The sequence below is a fragment of the Mustelus asterias genome, chromosome 19 (assembly GCF_964213995.1).
Source record: "Mustelus asterias chromosome 19, sMusAst1.hap1.1, whole genome shotgun sequence".
In the NCBI taxonomy this organism is placed as follows: Eukaryota; Metazoa; Chordata; class Chondrichthyes; order Carcharhiniformes; family Triakidae; genus Mustelus; species Mustelus asterias.
In genome coordinates, this window is record NC_135819.1 from 58,371,788 (window position 1) to 58,391,155 (window position 19,368).

A 19,368-nucleotide genomic window follows, 5' to 3' on the forward strand; every position below is an offset into this window, starting at 1 on the left:
CTGTGATGCCTGTCATCCAACCATATCTAGGTCGACCTCTCATGCTGCTGTTCTCCAGAAGAAATTGCTGCAGCTTCTCAGCTATAAGAAAATGTTCAAAATACTGCTATTTCCTTTTCTAATCTCTAGTAGAGGTCCCTGCAGATTCTCAGTTCTGATCAAAATATTGACATTTTCTTTTATGTTCTTTTTGCTCTTTCAATTTCAAGAACCAAGGGCCTCGGTTTTCTTCCACAGATCTGTATTTATTGTCCAGGTTCCTGAGGCATACAGGAAAGTGGATACAATGTAGCATCTTATGAGTTTTCTCTTGTTATTGGCTTGAGTTTTCTCGTTAACACGTGCTTTATCTTCACAAAATTACTCCTGGTTATCGCTATCCTTCTTCTGACTTCAGCATCACATCTACCATCTCCTGTTATCATTTGCCCTAAGTAGACAATCCTATCTACGAGTTCCAGTGTTATACCCTTCATTTCAACCTAGTTTCTTTTAATGTATTTCTTCTAATATTGTTTTTGTCTTTTTGGTGTTCATCCATGAATTATATCCTAAATGTCTAGGTTTTAATTGATTTACGATGTTTTGTAGGACCTATTCTGATTCTGCAAGTAGCACTGTGTTATCAGTTTATTATGTTCTTGGCTCCAATTCGTATCCTTGGATGTACATCTGACTCTGAATATTTAGTTCTGTGTACCCATGGAATAATTTTAGTGAAAGTACACAGCCTTGTCATATTCCTCTCTTTATTTGAAACATCTCTATTTTCTAGCCTATGCTTGTTGTTTGGTCCCAGTATCGGCTCTGGATAAATCTCTCATCTTTACTGTCAATGCAATTTTGCAGCATCACATCTGCAGCTTTTGATGATTAATATAATCAAACACTTCTTCATAGCCTGTAAAACATATTTAAATGATCTTGCTTTCTAGATACATTTATTGAAGATTGCCCTTGGGTAAAATATTTCTTCTTTTCTTATTCCTATTCCAAAGAAGTCCAAACAACATTTCACCAATTTTTGCTTCAAATGTGTTATTTCTGTTATAATTTTCAAGACACTTTAAAGGGACTCATTACACTTATAGTTCTAAAATGATTGCACTCCGTTGCTTAAGGTTTTTTAGGTAACTTATTGAAGAATTAATTTTTCAAGTCACTTAGTTACTAACTAGTTTGTAACTAAAATATCAGTTAATTGATTAACTTTCTTTTACCTTGTTGAGAAACCAGAATTTTTTCTCCTTTTTAGGAAAAACATGTATGAAAATACCTATGAAAATACCTAGAAAATAGAGATGTTTCAAATAAAGAGAGGAATATGACAAGGCTGTGTACTTTCACTAAAATTATTCCATGGGTACACAGAACTAAATATTCAGAGTCAGATGTACATCCAAGGATACGAATTGGAGCCAAGAACATAATAAACTGATAACACAGTGCTACTTGCAGATGTAGGAAAATAAGTGTTGTATAACTAAGTAACAACACAGACCTACTGTTAACTTGCATACCCACACCCAACAAGCCAGAAAATAGTCTGACAATTCTAAAGGCAGAAAATACTAGAAATGCTCAGCAAGTCTGGCAGCATCTATGGAGGGAGAAAAAGAGTTAACATTTCAGGTCAATCGCCTTGCATCAGATTGACCTGAAGCATTAACTCTGTTTCTCTTTCCACAGATCTGTCATCTGCTGAGTATTTCCAGAATTTTCTGTTTCTATTTGATTTCCAGAATCTTCAGTGTTTTGCTGTTGTGAGAGTAACGCAGATCTTCCGGACTCCGGGTATAACCCCCCCAAGATATGCTACAGAACCCCTCAAAAATCTGAATGCAGTGACTCCATAGGAATTGCCTGGGAATTTGAACTTTGAATGAACAATTACACTGCTCTTGGGACCTTCCAAAAAAGTTACCAACTCTGAGTAAGATCAGAAACTTTAAACAGCTCCGATTTACCTGAATAGTTACCCAGGAAATGTTAGATTAAAACCTGGTCTAACACCTCAGTGACCATCACTCCCATCCCTTCATCCCAACTCCTTCTGACTCAATCTCACCACTTTACCCACTTACCTTACCCACCCTATCCCATCACCCACCTTACACCCTTACCCATCCTATCTTCTTACCCACTTGCCTTACCCACCCTATTTCCTTAGCCACCCCACCTCCTTACCATCTTTCCTTACTCACCCTATTCCCTTACACAGTTACTTTTCTCCATAGCTTTTCAATGAAGCTTTGGGACGTTTAAACTCTATTTATCAGTAAATTGAAGCTAGTGCTGTAAAAAAAAGGATGTGATTTCTGCCCGAATTCGCTCCACTGCTCCCTCCAAGGTTTCCCACACCAAGTGAGTTCTACAGGATTCATCTCATTGCAGCATCTTAAGTAAGTATGTATTTCTTGACTGCTGAGAGTCAAAAATAAGGGTTTCAACCCTGAAAGGAAAATTCAGGCCTGTATTCTGCTGTGCATCATGCAATCAGGACTGATGATTGCAGTTCCCTAAACAATCCAATCAACAAGCTGAAAGAGAACTTAACTTAATCATGGCTACAGATTGAATCTCACCTATGATTGGAATCAAACCAAATGTATGAAAGAATAAACTGAGGAATCTTCGCTTGTGACACCGAAAGGTTTTTGAACACCTTGCTGCTATTTTTCCAAGTGCTCTTTAACTCTGATTTGTTGTATGAATAATTTATTGCTGCTCATTTGCAGTGATTAATGAGATTTCTCTTGTGGGGAAGGTTTGTGGATAAGTGCCATTTCATTTAATAGATTTTCATGTTTTAAATGCCATTATTTTTATCTTTCTTTTTCCTCCACTCAATTTTGTTCAATCTCTAATTTCCACATTATTTCTGTCAGTCAGAAGCACTAGCTGCCCTTGTCCGTGTGTTTCACTGTAACCATTATGAGTTAGTAGAAGGTGCACTTTAGTGACCCCCCACAGTCATTATTAGTGTTCCTGTTATGGACATTGTAATATCTTGCTTTCACAAGGTATTGTTCCTTTTGTTGCAAAGTTGATGTTTGTAACATTATTTTTAAAATTGTAAAATGCTAAGAGGTGAAAGTATTGCGTGGCCCTTTTTAAAAAGGTAGAGTTTTTTTCTGTGCTTAGAAAGTTTTTTAAAAATTGCAGATGCATATGGTACCAGTATACAGACTGAAACACCATATCAAAGGCCAAACGGTAGGGTTGCCAAGATAACAGGTTGTTTTTTAATTTTAGCTGATCAGTTTAAATTAGGCACTTAACTACCAGCAACCTATTAGATTTGAGATTGATGTTTTGGTAACTTGAGAACCAATCATATTGTAGAGGATGTGGATAAGTCATCACAGGCATAAAAGAACAGGCAGTGGGACAATAAGCAGAGACAGCAACTGCCCTCTGCCACAGTTCATTATGTCTTAAAAGAAAACCTTATCTAGATAGCAAAGAAGGCAGAAGATTCCAAAAGACGACAAACCCAGTTGTAATTTAGAGAGTAACTAAAAATTCTATTTCTTCGTTAATAGTTGGAACTTGTATTTATCTAAACAGCATTCCATTAGAATAGTGTTTTATTCCATTTGTTAATAGTTTAGTTAACCTGTTCACTGTTAGTTAGATAAATAAAGTGCTATTTGTTGATTTTATAGAGACAGTCTCAGGTAGTTATTTTGATTTAACCATAAAAAGTTGCAAGAGCAGATCGTACTACTCACACACTTATAACAGATTATGAGGCGAGGTACTCCTCTTTGAGTGGTTGGATGTTAGTTTTCAGAGAGGGGATCAACCTCCGCTTCATAACACTTTGCAAACTGATATGATGTAGAGATAATGTGTCTAAGACTTGAAATGCATGACTAGCTGATTTGCAACCATGCTCTGCACTCTAGATGTTATTTTGTTTTTATATAGTCAGGACATGTTGTGAGTTTGTTGCACAGCATGCACACCTGGGTAAAGATTTCCACGATTCACTATTTATAATGAAATTGTACAAAAATGTGTGTCAATGATTTTCTTCACTCACTGCTTTGAGAAATTTGGGGGGTTGTTGTGTTAGTATTATGTAATGCTTTAAGCCTCACATCAATCTTAAAACATTGCTGCCATTCTGATTTGGCATAATAATACCTTCAATCTATATTTAACTGTTACTAAGGATCCTTTTTCGTAATAAATCAGGGCAATGAATGCTGTTTGATAGCTCCAAGAAGCTAGTTATTCAGTTGAAAATGATCAGTAGAGGAAGACTAACGCCAGAACTCTACTGCCTCGCCCGCCACGGAATCGGAGCGAGCGAGGGACCGACAACGGAAATGTCCATTGACCTCGGGTGGGAATTTCCGGTCTCACTTCAGTGAGGCTGTAAAATCCCACCCTCTGTCAACAATTGTTGCCATTGTAGCCATTCCAAACTTTTCAGCTGAAAAATGCCAACAGTTTAGACCTATAGTAGAAATTGCAAAAGGTGGGGAAATAAATGGTTAACCTATGCTTCTAGCTACTTAACAAAACTAATTAAAATCTAGACTTAAAAGTATTTTCTTTAAGCCAGGGTTATATTTAACATCTAAAAACATATCGCATTTATCAATATTTGCTACAAATACAGTATAGAGTTTTTAAAACTGAAGAAAAATACACATTTCTGGAAATGATAGAAGTCACTTCTTGAACAATATTTGAAAAACCTATTACCAGATTAAAATGAGTTTTCATCTCCTGTACTTGGCTCCTGTAGACCTGCTTCAAGTTAAATAATTCCAGAAAGTGCAAGACATGTATAATCTATCTGGAAGAAACTTTAATATCTTTCTCATTCTTATCTGAAGCATTTTAAAGTCATTCTCGTCATCAGTTTATGACGGCACTGATGGCTAAGGAAAAAAGTAAAGTTTCAAATGTGGGAGTGGGAAAGTAGATCTAACAATGAAACTCCTCCAAAATTACGCATGGCCAGGGGCCCTTGGACACCCATAGGGAGGTGGATCAACAGGTGCACACTCTGGAGACATCCACCCAGCAATGTGTACCCAATCCAGATTCCTTTGCCCCATCAGCTCCAGCTCCACAGGCATATGAGGAAGCACCTACCACATAGCCAGACACCCAAATCATACCAGGGCCTTCTAACTCTTGGCCTTCCAGAAGACGCCCGCCGAAGTCATCACAGACAGCGGAGCGTAGCAGTCAGCAGGCTCCCTCCACCTCCACTGTGGATGTTGGGGAAGCACCTAGTAGGGTAAGGAAATCTAAGAAATATTAGGAGAATAAAGGTGGCATGAATGCTAACTACATGCTTCTTATGTTCACCAATGTAAATACAATGCAACTCATTTCGTATCCACTGTTGGGTATGCCTCTTTAGGATGAGTTGTCTCATTGTCAAGCGAGTGTGCCACCATGGTCCCATTGCAGATGTTGCATTCTGGTGCCTCACATCTATCTGCTTTGTTTCCATTGCACAACAGTGTGCCCATTCACACATCGCTCTCGATATGAGTACTACATCATCCTTCATGTGAGGTTTCAATATGGGAGAACCTGGTTCACATGCTTTGCTAATTCTTGCCTATTCAACATTGCGGCTGATGTGTACTCCTAGCTTATCAGCTGTTAAAACAGGTCAGTGTATCAATCTTACTGAGGCCAGTCTTCTGTCACCAATCATCCTTTATTTACAGGGTGTTTGAAGTGCCGTTCAGCAGCTACAGTATCCAGGTCAGGCCTGAGTCTTTTGACTGCCGGATAGAGAAGGGTCAATTATACAGGAGCCTCATGTATTCTCTGTAATGTGACAGGGATTCTAAACTATGATTGCCCCCTCGGAGCTCGTGCGCCAATCGTGTTTCTCAGTTTCGAACACACATGTGGCAGGTTTCCCAATAATTGAAGACCTTGCCACTTCAATGTGCCAAGGCTGTGCCCCTCTCAGCCACCTTATGATGGCCATGCTGCTAATGCCTACATGCAGCATCAGCAAAGCTCCATTCACAATATAGGGATGCAGTGCAGTATGTTGTCCGTGATGATGATTGCAAATGATGAGATATTGCGCTCAGTGCAGCCTTAGAGCAAACTATGAAGGCGCAAATGGCGGATTGAACTGATGCTAAGGGAAGCCATTGGATAGGATCGAGGCTTTAGTAAGTCTGATGTGTGCTTTCTATTATCAAATGGAGGCAATCTTGAGGGCTTTGTGACATTTGAACCTTTTGCAGATTCCCAGAGACAGCCATGATAGCAGTCTGTCTTTGCTTATGACGAGTTATTGTAATGTGTGAAAGGCACCTTTTACAAACGCATCATCCTCAGGTTGTTCACATCCATAGAAAGGTGAGGATGAAGTCAGGCCAGCATACCTAATTGCAAGTGCCAAATGCCAATGTAATTGAGGACAAGGAGACACAAAGGATGCAGACATATCTAAATGGTTCTCTGGAAACCTGCATTCCAACCTTTGCAGCCTTGGCCCAAGTCATGCCACTCAGTAGGAACCTCAGTGTGACACAGAGAGTGCTGCACATTTGCTTCTGTTGGATCTCATGAAAGAACTTGGTGACATTGGCGTCATGAAGTGACAAGTTCAACGAGGATAGCAGAGCAACTTTTGCCTATTATAAGCTACTTGTATTGCAACTGGGATGTTTGAGTAGCTTATGGCTATCTCCTTCGTCCTTACTATCCCACAGTGATCTTCATGAAGTTGATTTAGGACACATTTCCCTAACAATGGTGGATTGATGACCTTCATTCCCCAGAGGATACAACCAGCCTGTACAGATAGTTTGAGTCTTCGGGTAACATATGGCTTCAACTCTGGTTTGTTCCCACTGTCTTGCCATGAAGTATCATGTCCATAACTTCTGACAGGAATGGATCATTAACTTCCTGGAACAATCATACCCTGATTTCTGGGACTTGCGCTTCTTTAGCTTCTCGGACTTGCTTTCTGTTCCTCTATATTGTCCTGCCTATACTGCCTGTTTATGTGGAAAGCTTCTTGCCTCTGAGTTCACTGGTTCAAACTGACTCAAATTGCTTTAGCTTTTCAATGTGGACCTCTGATTGCCAAACAACAACTTTGTTTTTTAAAGCCTGTAATTGCTTTTACATTATAAACCTTAATTACATTGCAGGAAAAGCTTCAAGTGAAAATAAATTGAGATGTGTAGGCACCTTTGTTTAACATGAAGTTAAACTGCAAATTTTAACCCTTAGCACATAAATACAGAAACACAAATTAAGCTGCCTTAATCTTAAACCTTGGCTAGAATCTTACGATCCCACCTGCCACGGGAATTGGAGCGGGCGAGGGGCAGACCATGGAAAGATCCATTAAGCTCGATCAAGATTTTATGGTTTCGGGATGAGTGAGGACTAATGTGTCAAGTAACATTCACATCACACAAGAGCCAGGCAATGAACATATCCAACAAGAGAAAATCTCACCACTTCCCTTTAACGTTCAATGGAATTACCATCAGTGAAAATCCCACCATCAACATCGTGGATTTCCATTGACCAGAAACTGGATGAGTCATATGGACAATATGGCTACAAGAGCAGCTCAAAGGCTGGACTTTGAGAAATGAGTAACTCACCTGACTTCCAAAAGTCTGCCCACCATGTATAAGGCACAAGTCAAGATATGATGGAATATTGTCTAGTTTCCTGGGTGAGTACAGTTCCAGTAAAACTCATGAACCACCCAGGGCAAAACAATCTTTTGATCATTGTCCCATGCATCACTACAGCACGCCACTACAGTAACAGACTTCATTTGTAATTGTGTAGTAGACTGTGTGCCAAAGAAGCAAATCCGATAAAAATCTGATGATTTTTGAGGGCTCCTTGGTACCTCCTTGCTGAAACCCGGGGCTGAGGCGTTCAAGTCGAGTGATCCTGACCTATACAAGAAATCCAGATACGATCTACGGAGAACCATCAAAGATTCCAAGAGACGATACTAGATCAAGTCTAGCCCAGGCTAGCCACACAAATACCCACTGATTATGAAAAGGTCTACAGGTCATTCATTACAAGCTACAGGGTGAAGACGAGTAGTATCACCGGCAACAAAGCACCCCTCCCCGATGAGCTCAACACATTTTATGCTCGTTTTGAGCAAGAGATCAGCAAGAGAACATCATCCACCCTGACAGCCTTGATTAAACTGATATCTGAGGTCACCATTGCAGACGTCCGATCAGTCTTCTTGATAGTTAACTCACGTAAAGCGACTGGCCCAGATGGGGGACCCGGATGAGCACTCATATCCTGTGCGGACCAGCTGGTGGGGGTATTCGCAAACATCTTTAACCTCTCTTTACACCAATCTGAGGTCCTTACCTGCTTCAAGAAGACAACCATCATTCCTGTACCAAAGAAAAGTCAGGCAGCGTGCCTTAATGACTACCACCCATTGGCTCTGACATCCATCATCGTGAAGTGCTTTGAAAGGTTAGTTATGGCACACATCAACTCCAGTCTCCCAAATTGCCTAGATCCACTACAGTTCGCTTATCAACACAACAGGTCCACAGCAGTCGCCATTTTCCTGGCCATGCACTCAACTCTGGAAGACCTGGATAACAAAGACTCCTTTTAATGACTAGAGCTCAGCCTTCAGCACCATTATCCCAACAAAGCTCAGCTCCAAACTCCATGGCCTAGGGCTTGACTCTTCCCTCTGCAACTAGATCCTTGACTTCCTAACCCACAGACCATAATCAGTAAGGATAGATAACGACACCTCCTCCACGATTATCCTCAACACCGGTGCTCCACAAGGCTGTGTCCTCAGCTCTTTACTATACTTCTTATGCACTTATGACCAAATTTGTGGCCAAATTCCGCTCCAACTCCATTTTTAAGTTTGCTGATGACACCACTCTAGAGAGTCAAACTATGATGAGACAGAGTATAGAAAAGAGAGGATCTGGTGAAATGGTGCAATGACAATAATCTCTCCCTCGATGTCAGTCAAACAAAGGAGATAGTCATCGACTTCAGGAAATGTAGTGGAGGACATGCCCCCATCTACATCAAAGGTGATGAAGTGGAGATGGTCGAGAGCTTCAAGTTTCTAGGTGTTTAGATCATCAACAAACTGTCCTGGTCCCTCCACGCTGATGCTATAGTTAACCAATGCCTCTACTTTCTCAGGAGGCTAAGGAAATTTGGCATATTTGTTACGACTCTCACCAATTTTTACAGATTCACCATAGAAAACATCCTATCTAGATGTATCACAGCTTGGTAAGGCTCCTTCATCGAATCCCTACAGTGCAGAAGGAGGCCATTCAGCCCATTGGTTCTGCACTGACCACAATCCCACCCAGGCCTTATCCCCATAACTTCATGCATTTACCCTAGCTAGTCCCCCTGACACTCGGGCAATTTAGCATGGCCAGTCCACCTAACCTGCACATCTTTGGACTGTGAGAGGAAAGCAGAGCACCCGGAAGAAACCCACGCAGACACGGGGAGAATATGCAAACTCCACACAGAGAGTGACCCAAGCCGGGAATCGAACCTGGGTCCCTAGCGCTGTGAGGCAACAGTGCTTGCCACTGTGCTGTCCAGGCTCCTGCTCTGACTAAGACCCAAAGAAACTACAAAGGGCTGATGGACTGGGCTACACAATGTAGCCCAGTCCATCATGCAAACCAGCCTCCCATCCATTGACTCTATCTACACTTCCCACTGCCTCAGAAAAGCAACCAGGATAATCAAGGACCACATGCAACCTAGACATATTCCCTTCCACCACCTTCCGCTGGGATAAAGATACAGAAGTCTGAGATCACGTACCAGCAGACTGAAGATCAGCTTCTTCCCTGCTACCATCAGACTTTTGAATGGTCCTATCACACATTAAGCTGATCTTTCTCTACACCCTATCGGTAACTGCAACACTATATTCTGCACTCTCTCCTTTCCTTCTCCCCTGCGTACTCTATGAATGGTATGTTTTGTTTGCAACAGCTTGCAATAAACAATACTTTTCGCTATGTCCTATACATGTGACAATAAATCAATTTGATTAAATATTCTGTCCCTCACCACCATCGCACAATGCCAGCAGCGTGTACCAACTACAAGAGACACTTGCCCAGGTTCCTTGAACAGCATCCTTCTAATCTGTAACCTCCACCACTTAGAAGGGCAATGGCAAGAGAGATATGGAAATACTGTCAGATATTAACCTTGCCACAATGCCCACATCCCATGAACAAATTTACAAAAAGGCAGGATTTTCCACGCAACTCACCACATGTTTTACGGTGGAGGTTGCAGTGGACAGCACTGGGATCTTCTGGTCTCACTGTAATCATTGGGGTTTCTTGCTGAATGCCCCGTTCACTGCCAGGAAACCCATGGTGGAGGTACGCCATCGGCAGGACCAAAGGATCCCTCCAGCGTGAATGGCCAGAAAATTTCAGCCAAAGTCTGAGAGTCCAGAGGAACAAGAAGTACGTGTAGCAAATAATTGATCACTATATGTACCATTTCACAGATAATCCCGGTGTCTCTCTCAGTCAGGTTCCAATTCACAACATATGCATAGTTCATCGAATGCAATCCTCATACTTTGTGATGTCATGCATCCCACGAAGAAGTTTTTCACCCTTGAATGAAAACTAACTTGCACCTATACTGTGACTACCAGTAGGTGGAGACATTTCAATTTTCGAATTATATGCATCTTCATATACCAGGCTCCCATCCATATATTTCCACAGAAATTAAAGGGAGGTTTTTTTGATGGGAGAGTTTGGTGTGAATAAGTTTCAACTTAGTTTCAGGTGAAGATAAATTGGGGCAATGGCGCAATTAGTGGAACTTCACACGATGTGGGAATAGGGCATGTATAAAAGCACTGTCTGTTTGTAACAGTGTAATGACATTTACCTGTGTATGCTGAGCATGTGATTTAGCCTTTCAGCTAAAATATAATCTTACAATGTGTAAAAGAATCATAAAATCCCTACAGTGCAGAAGGAGGCCATTCCCATACCTACACACCTTGGGAGACTAAGGGGCAATTTGCAACGGCCAATCAATGTAGTGGAGGATGCATATCATTCAAAGAATGGACTTACCTGGCAAATAATCTAGCCCAGGTCATTACAAGTATCTCGTTGAAGTAACATTGGAATGGAATATTAGGTACGCATGGGATTTGTTTTTCTTTTATTTGAGCATATGCTGACAAGGGACTAGAACTGTTAGTAAGAAATATTCTTCTCCATTGGTAAAAGCAATCTGAATTGAAATAGTCCACTCTAAAGAGGTGCGACTGATTGCATAATAATGGGAAAAGGAACATAAACTTTTAAGTGGCCACTGTGAAACAGAATGGGATAAAAAATTAGCTTGGGCCCATTTTCAAGCCTATCTACATACTTAGGACTACCTCTTGGTACATGGAGACAAGGAGCTTGCTTATGAGAAAAAATAGTTTTGGACCTTCAACACAGGCTTTCCAATAAGTTTGGTGAGGAGAAGTGAAAGGGGTAATGGGAGCCCAATTGCCAAAACTATGGAATTTAAACAATAATATGAAAGCAAAATGAAATAACTCCTCAGAGGCCAGTCCCTTCACCAAATTTCCTTTATTTACAAACTTATCTCCACTCCTCAGAGTGATTCAGGTAAAAGGCAGAATCCAGAGTGTCAGTACCCTGTACACTCCTCAAAATATAGTATACACACACACACACACACAGGTGAGACTCCCTGATTGAGCAGGTAATCATTATCTCAATCGGGGAGCTCATAGAGCCAAGAGCCCAACCTCATGGACCTTGTTGAGGTCATTACACAAAATGGTGTCAATGTTGCAATTTGAAATTTAAGAAAACCCAAACCATGTCATATAGCAATGTAAAATCAAAAAATACTTTCATTTCTGCTGTAACCAGGAATTGCCAATCTTTATTGTATGTCTCTACATTTCAAAAGAGAGGTTATTGTTTCCCATTCTTAAGTTGAGTAGACTTTTGTGCCGGAACACACACTTGAGCTCAGATATTCAGGAGTTTTTTGACACTGTTTGAACCACTGAAGTTGTATTCCGTGTGATGTCTAATCACACTATTTTTCCCCCAAATGCTCACGAATACTTTCAAACTTTGGTAGAATTTTTTTTTCAGAAGCACCCTGCAGGTACGTTTCTTGGGGGAGCACATGGGACACTGCAGAATCTATAGTGTCATGTTCATTGTGGACTAATTTCTCAGGTGGTCCATAAATCGCCTTAGGCCACTAATTTAAATATTCTCCTTGGGGTGCCTAAAAAAATGAACCCCACAAATTTGGAAGTGAGACTTTTACCTATGCAGATTAGTTGCAGGCCCTCTCACTGCTAAATATTTTACACCCAAATCAGGCCCAACACATACTAATTTCTACCCGATTGGCTTGAAATTAGTTTGGGCTCAGATCCGACACTATGTGGATAGCATTTTCCCCAAACTAAGAGGCCTTAGCTTCAATGGAACTAAGTCCTGCATCCCATTAACTTATTCAAGGTGAACCGTCAACATTGGTCTTAGCTCCACAGGTGTCGGCCAGTAGAAAATACCTATTTTAGGCCTGTTTCACCTGAGCACCTAACAATTTCTGCCCCAAGATAAAAGCAAATTATTGCAGATGCTGGAATCGGAAACAAAAACAGAAAATGCTGGAAAATCTCTGCAGGTCTGACAGCATTTATGGAGAGAGACCAGAGCTAATGTTTCGAGTCTGGATGACTCTTTGTCAGAAATGAGCTCTGAGCCAGAGCCAGCTTTGATGAAGAGTCATCCAGACTCAAAGCATTAGCTCTGTTCTCTCTCCATTGATGCTGTTAGGCCTGCTGAGATTTTCCAGTATTTTCTGAATTTCTATCCCAGTATTTTGAGTGACAAATCTTTACGTGACCTCTTTAAAACCGGCTGAGTTATTGTCACTATGTTTTTCAAATTATAACAATTTTTTGATGATTTACATTATTTCTCTTTTTGAAACAGTGATTATGATGTTGCCCCAACTTGCCAAGGAGATGTCAGGAGATGCCTGCACAGTCAGCTATGTTTGCATTGTGCTCGTTGCTGGAATCCAATATGATTAATCTGTATGTGTGGAAGTTGAGCTCCTCAGCTCATTAAGCTGCACGTTTTCATGCCATTCTAACGAGTCTCAAACTTTCAGGCTACATTGTACAAGTGACTGAAAAGCTGAACAGCAAAACTGAAAAATTCCACCAATATATTTCTGTCAGCTGAAATTAAGTTTGAGTCTCAACCAGATATATATATGGAACCTGAAGATAGGCAGAAGCATGAGTTGAAAAATGTATCAAATGGTCTATTGTTAAAACAGGCTAAAAACTCAAAAAAATGCCATCTTTTAACCAATTTTTGTGTCACTGTGAATTAATGTTTACAGTTGTAAAGAGTATATTCCAGATTTTTTTTTCAACAGTTGTTGACCCAAGAAGTTTTTTTTAAATGGCTGAACTCTTCACGTTGTTAATATAGTTAGATAGCTGTATAAATCTCAGTATACTCAGTAAGAGATGACATATAGTTGAAGTGAAATGGGAATATTCTTAGGTCACTGCTTTCTCCATATCCACTTATGTTCTTATTTCATTTTAATTGAGGTCCTATTAAATGCATCCATTAGAGTTCCACATTATACAAAATCTTGCTAGTACACGTGATTTATCAGCTTTGGTGACGCAAAAATAATGAGTCCGTATTAATCAACCTGCAACTATCTAACAAGCCATTTTGATGGCTTTCAGTTCCCAAATCTTTGGTTTCCCAAAGTAACATCATGTCCCTCAAGCAAAATTCATTCTGTTGTTGATTGTTATGTGGAACAAGAATTTATTGCACGTACTTTGAGCTGATACTTGCCTGACACTGTACTCGAAAGAATGATTAGTCAACCGTGTACATGCCAATCTCAACTCTAGCTGTTTCCATTAGCTGGAGAGCCTAGAAATACTGGGTATAGTCTCAGGATAAGATGTTAGCCATTTGGGCCCGAGATAAGGGGAAATCTCTTTGCCCAGCGAAATATGAATCTTTGACATTCTCTATCCTGGGGGCTGTGAATGTTCAGTCATTGAGCTTACTCAAGGCTAATTAAAAATAGATTTTTAGATAGGAAATCCAGGGATATGGAAATTGGTTGGGGAAAGTGGAGATTAAGTAAAAGAACACACAAGTTCTTTTTGAATGGCAGAGCAGGTTCAAGGGTTCATATGGTCGAGTCCTGCCCCTACTGTTCATGTTCTTTATATATTCCAGCATTAATATTTGAAATAAACTCAGTTTCTTTAGAGATCTGTGGTGCCAACCATCTCCTGACACCGTCAGCAATTTGGGGGCCCAGTCAATACATCAGAAGATCCCTCTCTCCCCTCAATGCTGCTGCTGATAATTTGCAATGGCAACGCGGTCTGCCATTACAGTGAACAAGTTAATGAGAGGAACCAGTCCAGTATATTTGCTGCTGGACTCAGATAACAACAGGACTGAATAGTCAGGGGTTAACAGTGTGACAACATGGGAATAAATGCTAGTGAAAGGTGAACATGGGTGGCAATGAAAGAACACCATGAATAAATGGATTTCAAGGAGCTGGATAGTGAGGAAATGGATGACAAAGAAGAGATGGAAACATGTGGCAATTGAAGTGGGAAATGGACGGTAGTGTAAGGGCAAGAAATTGAGGAAGTAAATGGCAATGAAGCAGACAAATTAATGGCAACTGAAGGAAGGGCAAATGGGTGCGAATGCAGAGACAAAAGTTGGAAACACGGTGGCACAGTGATTACCACTGTTGTCTCACAGTACCAGACCCAGGTTCAATTCTAGCCTTGGGTGACTGTGTTGAGTCTGAACATTCTCCCTACGTTTGCGTGGGTTTCCTCCGGGTGCTCCGCTTTCCTCCCACAGTCCAAACATGTTCAGTTTAGGTGGATTGACCATACTAAATTGCGCCTTAGTGTCCCAAGATGTGTTATGCTAGGAGGATTAGTGGGTAAATATGTGCAGTTACAGGATCGGGGCGTGAATCAGATGCTTTGTCGGAGAGTCGTGCAGACTCGATGGACTGAATGACCTCCTTCTGCACTGTAGAGATTCTATTATTCAGTACAGGAATGCGTAGGAAGAAATGTACCAGCAATAACTGAAAGAGAATGAGAAGTGAAGAGTGCCGGCATGAACTAAAGCTCGGGAAGAATATCAACATCAACTCTAGCAAGAGGGAAGAGTGCCAGAAAGTAACAAGGTGAATTAAGTTGGAAGGGGGATAAGTGACAGATGGAGTTAGAGTGCTCAGTGAACTGACCCCAAACAGGAGAGTGGTGGCGTGGAAGTGGGAGAATGAACGCCAGTTTTTTTCAGTACACAATCCCTTTAAATTTTTGCACAGAGCACACACATTTACCTGCATGGGAGCTGGGCCGAAAAATGACAGATGGAGTTTAACCCTGATAAATGCGAGGTGATTCATTTTGGTAGGACAAATTTGAATGCAGATTACAGGGTCAAAGGTAAGGTTCTGAGGAATGTGGAGGAACAGAGAGATCTTGGGGTTCATATCCACAGATCTCTGAAGGTTGCCACTCAAGTGGATAGAGCCGTGAAGAAGGCCTATAGTGTGTTAGCGTTTATTAACAGGGAGTTTGAGTTTAAGAGCCGTGGGGTTATGCTGCAACTGTACAGGACCTTGGTGAGACCACATTTGGAATATTGTGTGCAGTTCTGGTCACTTCACTAAAAGAAGGATGTGGAAGCATTGGAAAGAGTGCAAAGGAGATTTACCAGGATGCTGCCTGGTTTGGAGGGTAGGCCTTATGAGGAAAGGTTGAGGGAGCGAGGGCTTTTCTCTTTAGAGCGGAGGAGGTTGAGAGGCGACTTAATAGAGGTTTATAAGATGATGAGGGGGATAGATAGAGTGGACGTTCAGAGACTATTTCCTCGGGTGGATGTAGCTGTTACTAGGGGGCATAACTATAAGGTTCGTGGTGGAAGATATAGGAGGGATGTACGAGGTAGGTTCTTTACTCAGAGAGTGGTTGGGGTGTGGAAAGGACTGCCTGCTGTGATAGTGGAGTTGGACACTTTAGGAACTTTCAAGCGGTTATTGGCTAGACACATGGAGCACACTAGAATGATAGGGAGTGGGATAGCTTGATCTTAGTTTCGGAAAAGGTTCGGCACAACATCGTGGGGCGAAGGGCCTGTACTGTGCTGTACTGTTCTATGTTCTATGTTACAGCATTCTACGTGACCATAGCATCCATGCAACTTAGGAACATTGTTGCTTATGGTCAGGTGGTCTGTTAATCACTTTTTTTAAAGATTAATCACATACTTATGAAGCAAGAGTGCATAAAAGTGACAGAATGGATTATTTTTAATGCAAAAATTCAAAGGTTTCTTCAGCACTTACCCCTTTTGAATTTTACCACCAATTTATGCTTCGAGATTTTCCCTTCAGACATTCATGTATTTGGATGGTTTGCCTCCAGTAAAGGTAAAGGAATTTTTGGTATATTTACACCTTCAAGTTGCACAGCCTTTGTAACTACCTGTTATCACATAGCAGGACTGTTCTTGAGTTGTCAACTTTCTGAAAACTTTATCAGCCACTCTAAAGATGGTGCTATATTTCTCTTTTGGCATGTATGGTTATTCAAGAAATAGCATGGTTCTGTGGTTTTCAAATTTCTGAAGTACAGATAAATTCTCTCAATGAAGGATTGTAATTCCAAGTGAACTTGGAGACTAATAGCCCAACATCATCACAAAGTTAGGTATTACCAGTATTGCTGTAGTAGTATGTCAAAAAGTATATTATCCTGTTAAATTCAATGTGAATTCTATACATTGAAATGCACTTGTATGTATCCCTGATGTCTGCTTAGACCACAGCAGTTTCATAACAATTCTGAGCAAAGTAGAGCCAAACTATGCCCCAATGATTGCCTTCCAATCTGCCAAGGAGCCTAAAATTCAACCTTGTATTTTCATATACCTGTTTTTGGTGAATCCAAAGTGTTGGTCTTTATTATTCAGACACGCACACAATTCAATTTCCACCCTGTGAAGTACATCCTTCTGGCAAAATAAATTACTAATGCTAAATAGGCCACTACCATATGTGACTATTTTATGAAAAGCAGTGGCAGTATTCTTTGAACATGGATTCACTTACTTATCTGCATTTTTGCATATTCTGTACATTGAGCAAGCTATTTGCATTGCACTAATGTTTGCTCTTCATCTCTCTCACTCTCCCCTATGCCATCCTTCAACATTCCTGTCAAATACTACTTTTATGGAAATTCCAAATTAGTGGCTGTGCCTCACAAAATTGGACGCATCATTGAAGGTAGCCCAGCAGATCGTTGTGGAAAACTCAAGGTTGGTGATCGCATCCTAGCAGTGAATGGGCAATCTATCATTAGCATGCCTCATGCAGAAATTGTGAAGCTAATCAAAGATGCAGGCCTTAGTGTTACTCTACGCATCGTCCCTCAAGAGGGTAAGTCACTACTTTAAAAGTCTGTTTACTTCAATTAGGTTTTTTGTAAAGTCGTAGTTTGAGATAAAATATGTTGGCAGGAAATCAACAATATCATGCAGCGATATAATACCTTTTTGATTTTTGCACCCATCACAGACATGAGTAGTCCTGCTTCTGCACCAGGCTCAGAAAAACAAAGTCCGATGGCACAGCAGCACAGTCCAATGGCACAGCAGAGTCCTACAGCACAGCAAAGTCCATTAGCACAACACAGCCCTGCAGCACAACCACCTCCTCTTCAGTCACAAGGACATAATGGAAGGTAAGGAGAGTTGTTCCATTTTTGTTTAATGAACGATCATGTGTCAGACGTATTTTCTTTTCCTTCTCCTGGTGACAGCTAAGCTTATATTCAGACTGCATATTGTCAACTTTGAAATATTTATGTCAACAATAGGAAGGTTTTTTATTAAAATATGTGTGAATATTTGAAATGCAGTAAAATATCTAAAACTAGTAATGAAACTTGCAATTTACTATGAATTGTTTAATTCTTTTAGCACTTTCACCCTTTGAGTATCCATTTCTTTCTTTTTGAATTACTTTCCTGAAGTAATTAGAGGATAAATATTCATAAATATATGATTTAAAAAGTGTAAAAGGTTGGATGTTGAAGAATCAATGCATGTATCACATACGTACTTCCCGTCTGTACACCCACTGAGATTCTGTCTCAGCAATAAAAAGGGGAATTGTCTGCTATTGTGTCCAAATTGTAGCTAGCTAAATAGCGGCACTATCAGAGACTAAGGAGTAAGTCAGCCTTAAAAAGAATAGGATAGAATTTCCATCAACACTAGGGCATATGCCTGAAGCATGAAGCAAGGTTCTGCAGAGGTTAGCCATCTTTACTTTCTTGGCTCAATGTCAATCCCTCCATTACCAATACACTGTGGCTACAGTATATACATTCCAGAGGGTGAACTGCAGAAATGCACTAAATTTACTTCGGGTCCTGCAACTTCCACTACCAAAAAGGACAAGAGCAGCAATGATTCCAAGTGCTCTCAACTCTAGGTTATCCTTTAAGGCGCATATCATCCTGACTTGAACATGCACCACTGTTTATTCACCATTGTCTGGTGAAAATCCTACAATTCACTACCATCACGTCAATGCCATCATCAGAAGAACTGCAGGGGTTTAAAGGGAAGATCCACCGCTGGAGCATCTCAGGATAATGTGCCTTCGTTTCCCACATCCTGAGAAGAAATCAAAAACATAGCACATGCAGCTCCACCTATCAAGCTTATTTGGCATCAATCGCTCAATGCATGAGAAAAAAGCACTGTGAGATTCAGTTCCTGTTAAATTATCAGAATAGTGCAGAAAACTCTACAAAATACTGGACCTTGAACAGTTTAATGCTGATGCTGGTTGTTAAATATCCCTGCAGCGACATCGTGGGGCTGAGATTATCAGTTTTCCAAAACCATAAACACTCTTTTATGTTAGGTATGACTCCAGTAAGAGTTTTAACAACACCAGGTTAAAGTCCAACAGGTTTATTTGGTAGCAAATGCCATTAGCTTTCGGAGCACTGCTCCTTTGTCAGATGGAGTGGATATCTGCTCTCAAACAGGACATACAGAGACACAAAATCAAGTTACAGAATACTGATTAGAATGCGAATCTCTACAGCCAGCCAGGTCTTAAAGATACAGACAATGTGAGTGAAGGGAGCATTAAGCACAGGTTAAAGAGATGTGTATTATCTCTAGACAGGACAGCCAGTGAGATTCTGCA

At 40.7% G+C, this 19,368-nt stretch overlaps 1 protein-coding gene across 1 annotated transcript in view; it reads left to right on the forward strand.

Annotated features, from left to right (window-relative positions):
* Nucleotides 1–19,368, forward strand: part of magi2a (membrane associated guanylate kinase, WW and PDZ domain containing 2a) — a 725,408-nt gene that overhangs the window by 665,410 nt on the left and 40,630 nt on the right. The window contains exons 19-20 of the mRNA XM_078235593.1: nucleotides 17,392–17,580; nucleotides 17,719–17,884. Coding sequence (XP_078091719.1) covers nucleotides 17,392–17,580; nucleotides 17,719–17,884 — 355 coding nt within the window. The remainder of the gene's footprint in view (nucleotides 1–17,391; nucleotides 17,581–17,718; nucleotides 17,885–19,368) is intronic.